The sequence below is a fragment of the Barbatula barbatula genome, assembly GCF_947034865.1.
Source record: "Barbatula barbatula genome assembly, chromosome: 13".
Taxonomy (NCBI): domain Eukaryota; kingdom Metazoa; phylum Chordata; class Actinopteri; order Cypriniformes; family Nemacheilidae; genus Barbatula; species Barbatula barbatula.
Genome location: NC_136776.1, coordinates 11,202,541 through 11,219,666, shown reverse-complemented (window position 1 = coordinate 11,219,666; position 17,126 = coordinate 11,202,541). Strand labels below are relative to the sequence as shown.

The window sequence follows — 17,126 nt, the reverse complement described above, 5'->3', positions numbered from 1 at the left end:
AAATTTATTAGAAGAATAGTGGTTTTCATAAGAAGGTTCTAGCATCCAGTGAATACTAACTTGCACAATGTTACAATTAAAATGCGTTGAAAAATGGCATTTTCTTCCTAATGGGTAAAATATAACCAGTAAACTCCACACATGCACAAAGACGGATCTAATCAGCATTTTGCTTAACGGTCAATGCAAATGAAAAGAAAGAGAAAACATTTTTTCGTTTTGTTTTAAATTAGACCACAGAAAATCTAATCGGTTTTTCATTTCCTTTTTTCTTTTTTAAAAATCACATACAATAGTAGACAGCTTATTATTCATTAGCCCAGCTTGTAAATAAGAATTTGCATAAAAAAAACGAAAAAGAAATGAAAGAAACATAGTGCAATCAAACAAAAAAGTTATTGTGATCTTCATAAGTGCTCTAACACAGACATCGATACAAGTCTAGAATAAAAGTCCAATACACAGTACAAAAAGGAAAAAATTAATATACATAAATAAATCTACAGTACAAGAAAATATTAAACTATACAATGTTTCTGTCAAAGAGTAAACAGTATATATTGAAATGAGGTCTATTCCAGTTTTGGAGCGCCTGTTTTCCGACCACTTGACTGAATCAGAGCAACCAGTGTTAAAAGGCAAGATGCCATTTTGTAAAAAGCACTCACTATTAGCTAGACGGTCTGAGGTATATCGAAAACGGAAAAGATTCGAAAAAAGCAGCACCTTATCCCAAACCGGCAAACCTACGCGTTTTAAAATCTATTACGCTCTGTCTCGTAATAGGAGTTAACATGTAAGTATTTGAATTAAAAAGCCTGAATTTTCTAATCCAAGTATGTGTGTATATAACACGCCCACAGCCGACTGTTAGCCGTCTCAAACTTATACCCGTGACAACGTGTGGAAATCTGTAAATCGGAAGAAAAATGTCAAACAACAAAACCACAAAGACACTAATATACAAAATTGGGAGATAATGCTGCCCAGATGTTTCCCGTGAGTTAAATCATACAGCTTTAATATAATTAATTTAGACAAAGGTCAAACACAACCTTTTCATTAATCCTTTATTTTGATAGCAGGCACACTAAAAGCTCAAAAAACATAGCAAAAACAAATCTGTATAAACGTTGGCTTTGTTGTACAAGCACAAATGAAAACCAGAGTGAAAAGTAAACCGTATCGGGAGGCAGTTTGTTCAGGCAGTTTTGTCGCTGAAATACTTACATGCTAAAAGAAGAGACAGAAACTAGCAATTCCGGAGCGCGAATGAGAAAGATCAGGCCTCGCGCTTTGGAGGTACGTCTATAAAGGAGCGCTTAGACCAGTCAACCACTATCATCGAAGGGTCTGAAGTGGTGTGTGTCTAAATAGTGTTGTATTGTCTTCAGGCATTTTAGGCACAGTGTGTGCAGAGGAAATCGTAATGAAAAGCACTGCCTGGCTGAGTGTTGCGCTTCACCTGAAGTTTTCGCTTTGACATTCATTAAGTATATTGTAGGCCTACTTAAGTCTGGATACAAAGAATACAAAAACTAATAAGGACAGCGGAGAAAAAAGCGACGACAGGTTAAAAACGACTCGCGTCTTGCTCATTTTTCCCCCCCAAAAAAACGTACGGTATTCGTAATATTTTTACAGCTAGGCCGCAGAATCAAGAAAGTACCTGAATAGATTGAATCAGTGTGTCGTTTGTCCCTGAGGGATTCGTAGTTGTGGCTTAGTAATAATAGGATAGATTTTAAGATAAATAGAGAATAGGAATAAGTTTTCTTTGATGCTCAGAGGCTTATCTTTTCAGAAATCGCATGATTGAGAATCGTCAAAGTAATGGTCTATCCACACAACGCTCGAGCGAAAGTAAAAGCAGTTTCGCACACTCATACACACCCACGGCGACGTTTCACTTCACGCGAAAAATCATAATCTTCATCATTAAGATAAAGCAGTTGCAGCTAAGCACACGCAGGGCACGTTTCCACACGAATAAGGATGATTTTCGGACATCGTCCAGTAGAGATCCAGTGTTCACAAAATGATTTTACCCATCTGACTTTTAAACGTAAAGTTCATAACATGTACACTTATGTAAGCAAGCAAAAATAACAAGCAATACCAAAAATCCTGTCTGATACCCATTATTAGGGGGAATATTAGTTTACATCACCGACTGATGTTGCAATAAATACTTCAAAATCACATTTCAAAAAAATCCTGTTCGTCATCCATGAGGTGTTATACACATCTTGCCTGAACGAAGAAATCAAATCAGGAAATGGGTACGAGATATATACACATCCACCTTAAAAAACTTTGACATGTCCCCTTATATATATTCCGTTTGTACAGTATTGTGAAAAACTGCACCCTGGCAGAATTAAATGACTTAAAATAAGTTAATTTCTCCTTTCTTTAGCTCACTTTAGGACTAACTATCATTCCCCTACGTTGATGTCAAAGGAAAGGCGTGAGCAAATCAACACAAATGAACTATACAAACGGTTATAGCCATACAGGAGTCTAAATATACTGCACTGAAACGTTTGTTCCCTGAATCAAATGAGGAAGAGATGAACTCTTTCCAGAAGATAAGAATATAACTATACAGAACTTTATATACAATTTACTGTGATTATTGTGTGTGTGTACATATATATATATATATATATATACATTAATGTGTTCTTAAATATATATATATATATATATATATATATATATATATATTTAAGAACACATTAATATAATCTATAGCTTGTCCTAAAGTACATAAATGTGTGTGAGTGTGTGTTCAAAGTTTCAGATTATTCTTTTTCCTCCTACATTCAGTTTAGCTGATGATGAAAATGATATACAAAATGATGGAACCCAACATATGACAAATGTACAGACTATGGTTTTCAGTTTGAACTCAACAAACTAAACTGAAAACCCATTTTATAGCTTAAAACCGTTTTCTTGGTGGTATTCGGAAAACGGACCAGATTTCTGCCACTCTTGGAGCCATTAGTGTTTTAACATGATTTTCTTTAATAATACAAAATGCAAGTCTGCGACTAGAGTTTTGAAAAAATAAAATGGTTTGGTACTTTACCAAGGACATTTCTACTGGACCACAATACCCACTCCTATCAGGCGACGGATCATTTTGGCTTCACTTTAAGACGGCGTTTCTCAAATGCAGTCCTCGGGGGGCCCCCCTCCTAAGATAGTATAGATGTCTCCCTATATAAAACACCTGATTCAACTTATCAGCCCTCACTCCAAATGTTAGTTGTTATGTTAATTACTCACCCCAGTTAATACACTAACCAGTTAATGAGTTGAATCTGTTTTTTTATATAGAAAGACATTTAAAACATTCTGGGAGGGGGGACTGAACAGGACTGAACACTGCTTTAAGACATTCTGTTGGTGGTTACTGCATTGCATTTGCATAAAACTGAAATCTGCTCCACTTTGCAGCATCGGCAATGGTCTCTGTCTCTTAAAATGTTGTAGTTGCAATTGCCAAAAGTAAGTGTAATTTTTTTCAATGTTAAAATACTTGCTTCTATCCAACTCTAAGCAAACCATTTGTGGCTCAACCAATAGCGCGAGTGTGGCATAGGAATATTTATTTGACTGACCAATGGTTAAAGCTGAGTGTGTTAAAAACAAACGATTGACAACAATCATGATTTTGCAGTTCTGTTTGTTGACACTAATTATAATTCAATAATTGTTTAATTTGTTTGTTCAGATCAAACACGACAAGAAAAAAGTAATGAAACTTCCACAACGTTACAACAGGTATTGAAATTATTGATAATTAACAGACGAATGCGGTCCTCTCGACAGCATGGATGAGGGTGGCAGTGAACTGGGCTCTATCTACATGTGGAGGCTGTCAAGATTTACATGGATTTATTATCCGAGGTATTCTGTGTTGTAAGGTTTTTTCTTTAAGTTGAAACACATCATCACAAGTTGAACAAACAGAGGAAACAATACAAATAGTCTTTGTGGCCTTGCAGATCTCGATGGACCAAACAAAAGTGTTTAAACCTCAATTTTTTTGTTTCCCCAGGTAATTCGTACTTTACAATCTTTGCTGTTCATAAAGCACTGAACTAAGGGTATTTGGCTGATCTTTTCCATTTGAAAAAGTTGTCTGGCTGTTGGGTGACCTTCTTTCTTGGGCCTGTAACAAAAAACCCACTTTTTGGAGGGGACCTAAATCAATAGTATTGCCTTGCTTGACTCGTTTTCCCAAGCTTAATGAGAATTTGTTTTGTATTGCACAGTAATCAAACTAAAGACAATTTGGAACCACCGCAGTGGTGGAACTATTGTTACAAAGTCATTCTGGAATATTACCCTCTAGATATGGGACTTTTTGCGGTAACAAATTAAACTTTGTGAAAGAAAGGATCGCAAACCACTTTCAGATTTTTTTCAGTAATCACAATATCAACAGTATGAAGAAATATCATAAAACCTTTAGCCAGTCTTTAGCCGAGCCTTATCATTCCACTCTCATGCATTAACCTGAAGGAGTAAGGGAGACCGGTATCCAATCATTATACTACACTGAACCCAGAAACTTTACAATGTCAAGACTCCATTCTCAGAATTTACAAAACTTGAAAAAGTACTTGAAATATTAGCACAACTGAACAGATAGCAAAAGGCATTTTTTTGCTCCAGAAAACTTGGACTCACAAAAGTTGCGGCAATGCACCAACATCAGTGCATGAGTGCGACCATAATAAATATGCAACAGGTTTCTCGAAACACAAAGATACTGCCCACAGACTGCATTTGGCATGTAAAAAGGGCATAGACTAGTATGGAATGGCGTGACTATAATATATTTAAGAAATGCACAAGAATAACGCATTTTCAACCATGATGCTGGTTCACACTGCCCCAACATTTCAAACATTCTAAAGGGGCCTGTCGAATTTGTGATCTTAAACACAACAGTCAATTTCACACCGCCTCAAACAACGCACTCCTTCATAAAACCCAGTTTGTTGGGCTTGCTGAGACAGTGTGAAGGAGCTGGACAGGGTCTGTGGTCAACCAGAATCTTTTACCAAACACTGGTCTTCGCAACGCAATCAATCAAGGATGAATAAAAAAAACATTTATATCCAAAAGAAGAGTCATTCCCCCTATCCAAAAACTGTATGAGGTACACGTATGTTAGTGTGGAACGTATGGAACTGCTTTCTAACCAAATGGGGTATTGACACTCTTTTGGAATGATGAGCCAGTGTTATACCTGCATCTGAAATGCTACATACAGGTTCCAGCGGGTAAGCCGGTCAAACCATCGTTACATTGCCAAAACCTGATCGACAAACGCCATTAGGGACTGTCAGTCCCACAAGATACAAGTAATTTTTGCTTCACTACCAAAGGGCGACGTTATATAAACCATTTGGAAGTTGAGGTAGCAAAACTAATAATTCTATTCCTGCAAAACTCAATGGATTGCAGGGTTGAAACAGTCATGGATGACGTTAATATTTAAGAGCAGATTGGTCATCAAATTCAATTCAATGCCAACAAGCTATAGGGGTGAGTGCAGCAGAAAGACCCAAAGTTAAAAACTCAATGGACGCTTGTTTGGAAATATCATAACTTCCATGTTTCAATCTTTCATTTTCTCCATTTGGGTCTAACAAATAAGAGTTAAATGACAAAGGAAAATTACACAAAGATGTATGGTATGGTAGAAAGCAAATAAAAACGCTGGTATCTCACAAAAATAATGCACAATCCATGTATTAAAAGTAAAATGTGAATATTTAAACAAGAATTACAATAGGCACACCTTTATGAGTGAATGATCTTGCAAGATTGTCATGGCAACACAAGCCCTTTCACAGCCAAAAGCTTTCAAGTTCTTGAGCAGAATGTTGGCCATTTGACAAAGCCCATTTCCACACATCTCCATTCGACCTCTAACTGAGCAAGCCATTGATCGTGTTAAGAGGAAAGTCTTCACTTATTTGAACATTAGTCTAGACAATTGATGTAGTGGTTGGATGTTGACTTCTCATGGCTATGTTCCATATAATTCAGTTTCACTTATACCTATTCTTGATCTTATGTCTCATTTCATCCATCTTAAAGGTGAAGTGTGTTGTTTTTTTATTCTTAAAATCCAGCTTAGTTTGCAAAGACCCATTCATTGGTTGATTCAGAGAAGGTTTAAATGATGTGGTGCTTTTTAAAGCATTGCAAACCTGCCAACATTGTTTCAACTAAAAGCAAAGTGATCGGTTTGTGCAACCAATGGCAGACAAGAGGGTTTTAGACTACTGTTCCAACAATTATGCTGGTGGCACAGATATGACACACTTCACTTTTAAACGACAAAATAAAAAATATGTATATCATTAATGTAATATGTATAAGAAAACGATAGATTGTAAGTCACCTTGGTAAATGATTTTGATTGTTGTTATCAATTATTGATAGCTATGATCGACTTGTGGATAACTGCGGTTTACTAAATTGTCCAGATTACTCATTGTGTACGTACAATTGAATGCAATATCAAATTGAAGCGAATCAACGACGATTGGACGTTGCTAAAACAGGCACTCCAGATGAAACCACAACGAATAAACACTAAAAAAACATGATGTATCAGATTGATTCTCTGACGTAAATGGCTTAAACCAAGTTGCACTTCAGTGCATTCCAAGCTGAAGTGGCAACACTCGTAACTGCATATTCCAACATTATTTCCCATGACATGTTTCTCTGGGAGCTTATATTCAAAATACGTCTTTTACCGTGGCTGCAAGAACCATGACAACAGCTATTTTAAGCTTCAGGGCTGCAAATGATAGACCTCAAAATTGAATAAAATATTCAACTCTTTGACTAAGTTAAATGTTGTGCCGTAAAGCTGTCTAATGGGAAAACACCCCCTAAAGGAATTAAATATGATGACACAAACAGTAATTGTGCAACATTACTCTCTTTAGTGCATAGATTGACAATATAATGGTTATCTTTAGTCCAAGGGGACGAAGGTGTTTGCTGACAAATCAATTATTCCAATTTATAGCAAGTGTGACAATGTAATAGGCCGTGTAGTAGACCAGAAGTTGCTTTATCGCTGCATAAAGGTGTGCCTATTCGCTTATTGAAATTATGAAAAAAGCAAAAGAAAAGCAGTATGACCACTTGAAACGCTCATTAACTTGATATATGACGCTGAGATAAACAGGGGGACGCAATGCATTGAATCCTAAACGACAAAATATACAATCGCATCATTTTGAACAAGACATGCCGTAAGATAAAAAAACAACACTTTGGATTTGGAGTGCCTCTATTTCCATACATGCCCTAACCTTCACAACCAACAAGTTTTAGATCTTTCAGACCAACAGTCTTATAAAGTATATATATTCCACGCGCATGTAGTTTTGTGTGTATATGCGAGTGTTTGAAGTGTGTGCTAACTTGTAAGTCATGTGTTCTATTTCTATCGTGTGCTAATGTCAATAATTGCATTTAAAAAGAGACCCGTGGTTTAGTTAAGCAAAAGTATATATGTATATGTTTAAAATACAACAGACGAAAAAGAATTACGACTAGTGTTATTTAAAAACTGCTTCCATAAAGTAGTAGTTGTGATTTGGAAACACGTGTAAAAGTCAAGAAAAGGTCTTGGTTTTTACAGCGACACGTACAATCAGCTGCTCTGGAGAGATCTAACCTGAGGTAATGCTGTTATGTGGATTTGCAGTGGAGGTTGAACACTTTTCTAACTAAAAAAACATATTCTCAGAAAGAAATCATCAGCGACTTGAGACAAAACAAATGGCACTTCATATGATACAGAAACTGAGGTTATAGCTGTCTGTAGCATTTCGATTTCATCCAGAAAACAAAACAAAATGATAAACAGTAAAATAAATATAATATATTCATTTGTGTACAGTATGTATAGGTTTTTCTTCCATATAAAGGTATCTTTTGAAATATTTGGAATGCAGTTTAAAAACAAGTGTACAGAGACCACACAAAGACAAACAGAAGGTTAACATTTCCACCTGCCCCATATTCTCCCCTTCAGACCTCCATTTCTGTATTTTACACACCTGCCTTGAGGATCAACGTTATACGATAACGTTAATGACTGGACTGGTTGTTGGCAAAACGAAACCAAATGTTTTTGGCTTTCATAAAGTACCTGAATGAAAAGGGTGTAAATATTGGTCAGTCAGACACGTCGCCTGCCGTCTCTCTCACAGAAGACAAAAACAAATTTTTTTTTGAAAAAGGAAAATTTCCCAGAGTTTTACTGCTCCTTTTCCACGTGCCCCTGAACGGTATTTAAGTGTGTGGCACATAAAGGTGCGTTCATTCCCAAGGATGAGGTATATTGTGCAAAGATACTATCACATGTCTCTGCACATCTTGTACAGGTAGTTACGTCTGCGTCGTGACTGACAAATATTGCAAACCCTTCTGCGGAATCTATCCTGAGATACGAAAGTACTGAAGGCTACAGGTGTACATTTCAGAAAAGCGAAGAAAATAAATAAACGGCTATTGTAACGCCAGCAGCAAGAGGAGAAACGAAAACAGTCTGTTTAAGGTATGAAATATGAAAGTGCTGTGTTTTCCAAGCAACGTGTAATGGTTCAGTACATTCATCGTGTTTCATTTCGAAGTTTGAAACTGTCGCATAAAGAGGAGGAGGTTTTTTGGACAGGAGGAGCTGTTAACCCTGTGATAAAAATACATTAATCATTAAAGCGAAATCAAATAAATATGTTGAAATGGCATGCACCTTAGTTATTCAGACAGCTGATGATACCACTAGATTAACAATCGAGAGGCTCAAGATTATTCTCTACAAAAGGGCCAAAGATTGTGCCGCAAAACAAATTCACGTTATGGCCTTCAGTGCAATAAATCATAAGTGCCAAGGGGAAAATACTTGATTATAATAGAATCTGCTCATACTAGAAAAGCGAAAAATTGAATTGATACTCATGATCTTGGTGTAGTAATTTACTAATGTGGGAAACCTTAATATTAGAGATGCACCGATAGTAAATTTCTCCTCCGATACCGATAGCCAGTTCCGATACGGATTCTGAAGATTAAATTAAAATTTCTTAACTTTATGAATGCTATTCATTTATATAATATTCAACATTAAACCGGTGATATTTCTAAATATTTATATACACAAATTCATTGCATTTTTCTGTCCGTTTTGATTGACAGGATATATTGGCCCTGATCTGCCAATAGCCGATTGTGTGTAAATTTGTATAAACCGATACTGATCATTGGCCGAAATATATGCGTGCATCTCTGATTATAATAGAATTTGCTAATAATAGAAAAAAATATATAATATTTGATACTAATGATCTCTTATACTACTCATTTTCTAATGGGGAAAACCAAAATAATAGAGATGCACCAATACTAAATTTCTCCACCACCGGTACCGATAGCAGATTATTCCGATTGATATCTGCTGATACTGCTTCTGAAGATTAAATTAATATTTCTTAACTTTAGGAATTTGCTTAATTTATATAATAATACTGAACAACACACTGGTGATATTTAAAAAAATTCTATAGAAAGAGCACAAATTTATTGCATTTTCTATCCTCTTATGAATGACAGGATATATCGGCCCTGATCAACGGCTGTTTTTAAACAATTGCCGATAGTGTGAAAAATTGCTTTTAGCAACAGATACTGATTATTGGCCGATATATCGGTGCATCTCTAATTATAACAGAATCAGCTCATAGTAGCAAAAACAAATGTAGTAGTTTTACCTAATGATCTTTGACTAGTAATTTACTAATGGGGGAAACATAAATATTAAGCAAATGTCAGTGGTATTTCAAATCACATTGATTGATAAATAGCCTGATTGATTGTTAATTGACCAAACTAAATTCGAATTAGACACTTTAAACGCTCAGCATTTTTAAAGTGTTTGTGCATTTGATGCTGGATCACCTAAAGTGTTCTCCATTGTCAATCTATTATTAAAAGCCTACTTTTCAAAATTCTTTACTTTCTACTAGTTTTGCAATGATGTACAGTAGTATGCAATCAAAACTGGTAAAACAAGTAAATTTTCAGCACAATCGCTGGTTTCCTGCTGTATATCTCTACCATATAAGGTTCAAATAAAAATTATTTAAACCAAACCAGTAAACTAAAATAATTAAAATGATTTGTTAACTGATAAATGTTTGGGATAATTAACATAAAATAACAGCTTACCCCGAAGTTGTAGGAAATTTCCCAATATATACATTTTCCAAGAGCCAAGTGATTTTCCAAGTGTCAGATTTGAAGATTTCATAAATAAAATCTGGTGCTTAACTGGTGCATGCCATTTACATCAATGATTCAAATTAAATAATACAATAAATAAAGACATTACATTTGTGTTTTTAACAGTTTCATCAGAAACCCTGAAGTTTAAAAATATTAGTTTGTCACAGACTGGGTGAGCACCAGGCAGTGATAGACCAGAATGCCCTTTCAACAACATCAAAGCGGAGCATGCCATTCCAAAAGCCTTCGTTTATATACATTAAACGACACAGTTTAGATTGGAAAGAGGGGCGATATGACAATAGACAATAATGGCAACAATAGACAAATCTGAGAATTCAAGCTGTCGACCACTGTATATTGAAGAGGTAATTTTCTTTTACCCAAAAAAGCGCATGTTTGGGTCTACGCTTCAGGATGGTGAGGGCTGTCAAGACGTTCCCTTAATGCTATCTGCTACTGCAAAAGCTACTTTGAAACACGCATCCAAACATGATCGCTTTATTTTAAAACAAAGTGCTATTCTTTTTTTTAGAGGTCTCAGAAAATTCCCAACTGGCCAGCTGTTTCGAATGATAATATCCCACCGATATCTGAAATCCATGGCTTTGCTCGACCCATCCTACACCCGGTATAAAGCCCTGCCCCTGACCCAACTCACTGACCGAGAATGCGTCACAGGTTCCACTTCAAGTAAGATCTGCATTGTTTCTCTAAAAACATGATCGCTATATTTGTCTCAGTTGCCCTGAGTTAAACATGAGGAAAAGAAACCATTCAGAGACAAGAATTGGTTCTCTGTCGAAATGCTAATTTAAAACATAATAGAGTTATGTGGTCATAACCCTACCCTATACCCACTTATATTCCACCCTCCCCAAAACCAACCCTCGGCAAAAATGCTCTTTTTTATAAATATACACGTCAGTGACTGACTATAAGCAGCGATGAGGGAATGGCGAGCCAAAAATTGACTGAACACACCCTCCCTCGAATAATTTAAGTAGAAAGATGTGAATTGAAAACACGTTCCTGTTCTGTGTGGTAAAAGTCGGCATTGTCCCTTCACGGGAGTATAAATCCATTTACGAGCGAGAGACTCTCACCAAGAGAAAAGTGTATTGTAAAATTAGTATTATGTAATATGCAAGACAGAACAGTAAGTGCGTAATGCAAGCAATGTCGAGGTAATCAGGTCTAATTGCCAGATTTAGGCTCTGGCGAGCGCCAGACTGAAAGTGTTGTGCAAAAGAAAGCGCTAGAGTTAAAGAAAGGTTTAGTTACAGTAACGTAAAAAAGATGTTTTTTAAACATCACAAACATGCATCCCTGAATGACTAATCTTAAGCTTCTTTTTTTTTAAATGGACATGTCTAATTCTTAGTCTGTTTCAATGGTGCAGAGTATAAAAGGAGGAAACTATGAAGGGTTGAAAGAAAATGTTTTACCTGTTAATAGAAAAACGGGGCCCTACCGACAGAATCCTGGTGAGAATCCTTGTCAACTCGAATTTGAAATGAATTTGTTTTAAAGACTTATTTTATAAACCTACCGATCAGAAGAAATTCATTTTTGAAGGGTCAAATTCCTTGCACGCAACCCTCCAAAGCCCACTTCTCATTTCTTAATATATGGCATGCCGTCCAAACGCATCAGCACTAATGGTGCAGCTCAAAAAGTTCAGATAAAGGGGGCGAATGAAGGGTTTATCTCTTTTTTCTATAATAAAAGGTCTCTGTCTTTACTCTCTTATGGCTTTAATACGCATTTGTTGCTTAACGTTGTAAAAAACATCAACAAATGCTCGCAGCGTCAACATGACCACTAAGATAACTACCAATTTGTTTCTTATCCCAAGTTGTCAGGCTTAATTCCTCCCATGTTTTCCTGCAGTTGTGCTCACCCAGATACTGCAAGTAAATTGGCACAATTAAAGCCCCGTCCTCAATTAGGAATCCTTAGTTTTTCTTCAGTCAGATTTTGAAATGTTTCCATTTTATGAGGTGTTCTGTGTATTCTACTCGACTTTGTCTCCACTTGTGACATCCACGTGCGGGGTAGCGGGGGTCGACGTGGATTCGGTTTCAGCGGTGATCCCAGAGTCCTGCCCATCGGCCCTCATCATCAGTTTAAGCTTTTTCTTTGGTGGGTTCTTCAGTGTGCCCAACCTCTCTTTCACCTTATACTCCAAGGTACTGTGGGGAATACCGTAGATGTTTTGCGCCTTGGAAACGCTCATCTTCCCACCCATTACCACAGCAATGGCTTCCTCTAGTATCTCGCTATTGTACTGGCGATACCGTCCTCTTTTCTTTCGGGGTTGCTTGGAGCCTGTTGGATCTGCCTCTGGATCGGATGTTGGGTACTGAGGTCCCAAACTTGGTTGGTCGATGTCTGTGCCCCAGTACTCGCCTATGGCTCCTCCGTCAAGAATGCCTCCAAGGGCTCTGCGATTCTGCTTTGGCAAGATGGCTCTCAGCTTCCTGCTGAGCGCATTCTCCGAGTGCACATTGGCCATAGCGAGGGAGCCGTAAGTGTAGAGATCGGAGGTATTCCCGTGGGAGTCCCATGACAGATCCATGCCTCGGACTTGCGGAATCTTCAAGTCCACTGGAGGGGAATGCCCTGTTTCTTTCTTTACCATGATGGAACTGGCATCAAGGGACTTTGTGCCTTTGGTGAATACTCCATGGTTCTCCTGGTAAAGAGCCAGGTCATTTAGGTCACTAAGGTTCCCACTCACTTGTTTAAGCTTCAGAAGGCTATCCAAGTGGGTTTTTCCCCAGGTTCCATCACGTGAGAGAAGGGACTGGGCTTGGCTATTGAGGAGACCCACAGACTCTAGGCTAGCCAATGAAAGAGCTGTCGGTTGGCAAATGAGGCGGTGTTTCTGGCTCAGGAGCTCCTCTTTTATAAGGAGCGAGCGGGCCAACGGTGGCTTGAGGTGTCCAGAACCAATACAATTCTCCCTTATCCCATCATGCAAGCTTCTCGGTGGCAAGCCATCTTCATCATCAATATCTCTATAGTTGTGATCAGCTCTCTGGGAACGCCTAAATTATGGAAAAATGAACGCATGTTCATATATGAGAGTTGAGTATGTTAAACAACATTATTGTCAATTGCCAATAAATGTGTTCATTGAAAGTGCACAGACAATCTTTCATTGTAGAGCCCTGGTCCGACAGCTTATCAGAATTCTCAGGCCAAGTCCGACTGAAGCCCATGTTTTTAACTCTGCATTACACGGCCTATTGAAGCCGTTAAAGTAGTTAAGTTTTGTTTTTAATGACAAATTATTCACATTTCGTTAAGTGTCTTTACTAAGTTAGTTTAGAGAAATGTTTGGAGTAATTTATGTGGGTGGCTCAAGTTCTGAAAAAGTTTGATTGCCAACCATGCCAGAGATGCAGATTTAAGTGCATGACGGGAATGACACTGTTTAAACTGTTGCAGCCATTAAAACAGTTGTTTTCAATAGTCAATTAGATACATTTGGTTTTCTCTCTTTATTATGTTACTTTAGATTTTATTTTTATTTCTTGTTTGTTGCTCAGGTGATTGCCATCCGCTCCAGAGATGTGGATTTAAAGGTAACTCAAGGCCGTTTCTAAAGGAGAGGTAACTTAAAGGAATTGTTCACTTTCAACATACATTTTCATGATAATTTACCCACCCCTGTTGTCATCCGAGATGTTTATAACATACCAGGATTATTCTCCAACTCTCTTCTCTCAACAGGTAGTGGTCTAGCTTTTGTTGAAACTAGAAACTTTGTATTGACACCAATCGTACTATTGCTCTTTTATGACATATCGCTTATTGCTCCCTGAATTCTTTGCAAGTCGTTTTGGATAAAAGCGTCTGCTAAATGACTAAATGTTAACGTATATGTAAATATAGTTGACATCAATGGACTCCAAACGGTTGAAGGTCAAAATTACAGTTTCATTGCAGCTTCAAAGGGCTTTAAATGATATCAGACAATGAATAAATGTCTTATCTAGAGAAACGATCGGCAATTTTCCAAAAAAAATGTATATGCTTCAAAAACACAAATGCACGCCTTGCTCTGTTCTGCAAAGCACGCTCACAACTTCACGTGATACTTCATTACGTTTAAAATGTCACACTAGATAAGACCCTTATTCATTGTCTAGTATTGTTCAAAGCCCTTTGAAGCTGCACTGAAACTGTAATTTTGACCTTCAACCGTTTGGAGTCCATTGAAGTCCACTATATGGAGAATCCAGTTTTTTTTTGTTTTCATCAAAAACTTTAATTTCTTTTCGACTAAAGAAAAGAATACATAAACATCTTGGATGACAACGGGGTGAGTAAATTATCATGAAAGTGTATGTTGAAAGTAAACAATTCCTTTGAACTCTGAGTCAGCAACCATAGTAACTTACCTAACCTGGTACGGAACAGGTTTTCTTTGGTAAACCCAGAGTTTATTTCTATCTCCTCCCTCTTTTAAAGCACAAGTGGTGTACCTCATTCATTCATTACCATATAAGTAACTAATGTCATATTTGTTTTTATAGAGGATTCCGAACATGAAGAGGCTGCATTAATTCATAGGGATGTACTTTGATTTCAGGAGAGCAATTTAGGACCCGAGTGGAATTTTCATTTCCCTGTGCATTTTTCTTAAAACTGTACTGCTTTCCTTTACAGTGATAAATCAAAATATATCTTATCCATCATTACATCAAAAACATCAGCCATCTTATGTGTATTACATCAGAACATAATTTTCTATGGACGATGAGAAATGACTTAGTGTATAAATAAAGTGCACGAATTAAAAAATTTATAAATACAGAATTATATGTAGAAATGAAGCAATAGAGGTAATAAACAATTAATACTGACGTGCAGCCATACCAACTCAAATCTCAGAACAGGGATCGAACCGGCGATCAGTCTAACCTTGAACGAGAATCTGACGCCCTACAGGTATGCTATATACCATGACTTCTCATTCGCATAATTAGAGCACTGATCGGGAGTGAGAAAGAAATAATAAAAATTATTGTCTTATTCCTGTCATTTCATTCATTTAATGATTAATTTATTGGTATCTATTTATTAATTGAAAATTAAGTAATTTTCAGCACATTAGTAAAGCCACTGTATGCAGAGTGGAAAGTGTGCCACGCCCTCAAGTGCTTTCTGACGCCATGTTACTTTTTTTGGTGCCGTTGCAATGGTGAATCGTAATATCACAGCTCCAGTGATAATGGCTTGTCGTAGTTGTGGCACAAGCGCTTAACTCAAGGTAAGCCTACTCCGAGTCAATTGAACTAAACTCAGTTTCTAATTTCGAAGTAAACCAACTCGGAGTTCAAGGTTCAACCCGGAGTTGGATGTACCTCCTTATTAAAATGGGCCCCCCATTACTTTTATGATGGATGGACATGCTTTTGGAGCATCTTGAAGCGACCGAGTGAAAAACGTCATTGTTCCCTATGGATGCTACAAGTGGCTGATGAAACTAAGCGGTCTGAGACAAAACGCAGACGCAATGTTTGGTGTAGGTTACGACCTCAATCATAGGCTTTGTAAATAGAAACCCTGTGTTTGACACAACATCAGTTGACCTTAATGGAATGCTGTGCCAATTTAAAAAAAGACCGTTCTTACCCCTTAATTGTGGGCACGATTGAGAAACCATGAGAGCTTTTTAGTGAGACACTACCATGACTGTGGTTCTTTTTAGTTGAGAGGTCAAGGACTCCATCTGGAAATACAAAAGATTTTATTCAATTTGATCAGTTGCTTTTGCTTCTTAAGCTTTCTGGTATAGCTGCTACATTGACATCCTTCTACTTTCAACGTTACTACGGCGGCGGTCTCACCTTGGTCACTGGGTTCTGTCTCTGGCTTCTTGACGGTGAGGTCCAGTGGCGAGTCCTGGTCTGCCATGAGAAGCTTGCTGAGGACGGGATTCTGTGCGGAGGCAGCTGTGCCGGTACCGGCGCCGCCACAGACGGGATCAGGTGTGGAGGCGTCCGGCTCCAGCGAGGGGGCTTTCGGCAGGCTTTGGTCCTTTGTGCCGTTGGGCTGGGGGTTGGGTACGTCCTGAGTTGAGCTGGTTTTTGAGGTATATTCCGCAGCGAACTGTCGGATCATTCGCTGCATGATCTCACGAGCCACTAGAGGAATGTGGGGGTCTGTGAATCCTGGGAGGTCTGCTGGGGGAAATTTTGAAAGATGTAATGCTAAACATTTAATCTATAGACAACACATTCATTGGATAATTTAAAAAGCAATTAGGATTCTGTAGAAATTAAAAGGTAATTTTGTACTAAAGAAGGAATTACATAATTGACCAGGCATCATGGGAATGCTGTACTGCCCGTTCGATTCATTAGAATTTTAATTTAGTTTTTCTTTTTAAATACTTTCAAATCAGGGGGTGCTTGTTGCAACTCCTTTTGTATTTGGTTGGTTTGGTTAATAAAAATAGAAACAAATATTTTCAACATATTTTGTCATAATATTGTCTGGGCCTTTGACCCCTCCCAGTACACACACATTTTAATGGTTCTCTTTTGTAAAATTGTTATTAAACAGTCAAGTGAAGCATACAGTATAAGTTAATATTTGACTCCAAGCACTTCTCACATCAGTTTTTCCCATTTTATATGTGGTCCTTAAAAAACAGTATATTGAACTGTTGCACAAGACACTTGGTTGCCATTCTACCATTGTTAAAAGCCAAGCCGATGGATTTGGCAGATGCCTGCAGAAACATTCCTCATAGGGCAACAAAGTTC

General features: G+C 37.5%; 1 protein-coding gene across 2 annotated transcripts in view; it reads right to left on the bottom strand.

Moving 5' to 3' along the window:
• Positions 1-10,880: 10,880 nt before the first annotated feature.
• The window catches only part of lcor (ligand dependent nuclear receptor corepressor), a 28,760-nt gene continuing 22,514 nt past the window's right edge, over positions 10,881-17,126 (bottom strand). The window contains exons 5-7 of one of the 2 annotated variants that reach the window (XM_079471838.1): positions 16,206-16,538; positions 15,991-16,087; positions 10,881-13,394 (exon numbers count right to left, since the gene is read on the bottom strand). In XM_079471838.1, coding sequence (XP_079327964.1) covers positions 12,359-13,394; positions 15,991-16,087; positions 16,206-16,538 — 1,466 coding nt within the window. In that variant the 3' untranslated portion in view covers positions 10,881-12,358. Of the gene's footprint in view, positions 13,395-15,990; positions 16,088-16,205; positions 16,542-17,126 lie in introns of both variants that reach the window. The other variant, XM_079471837.1, reaches the window with a different exon arrangement.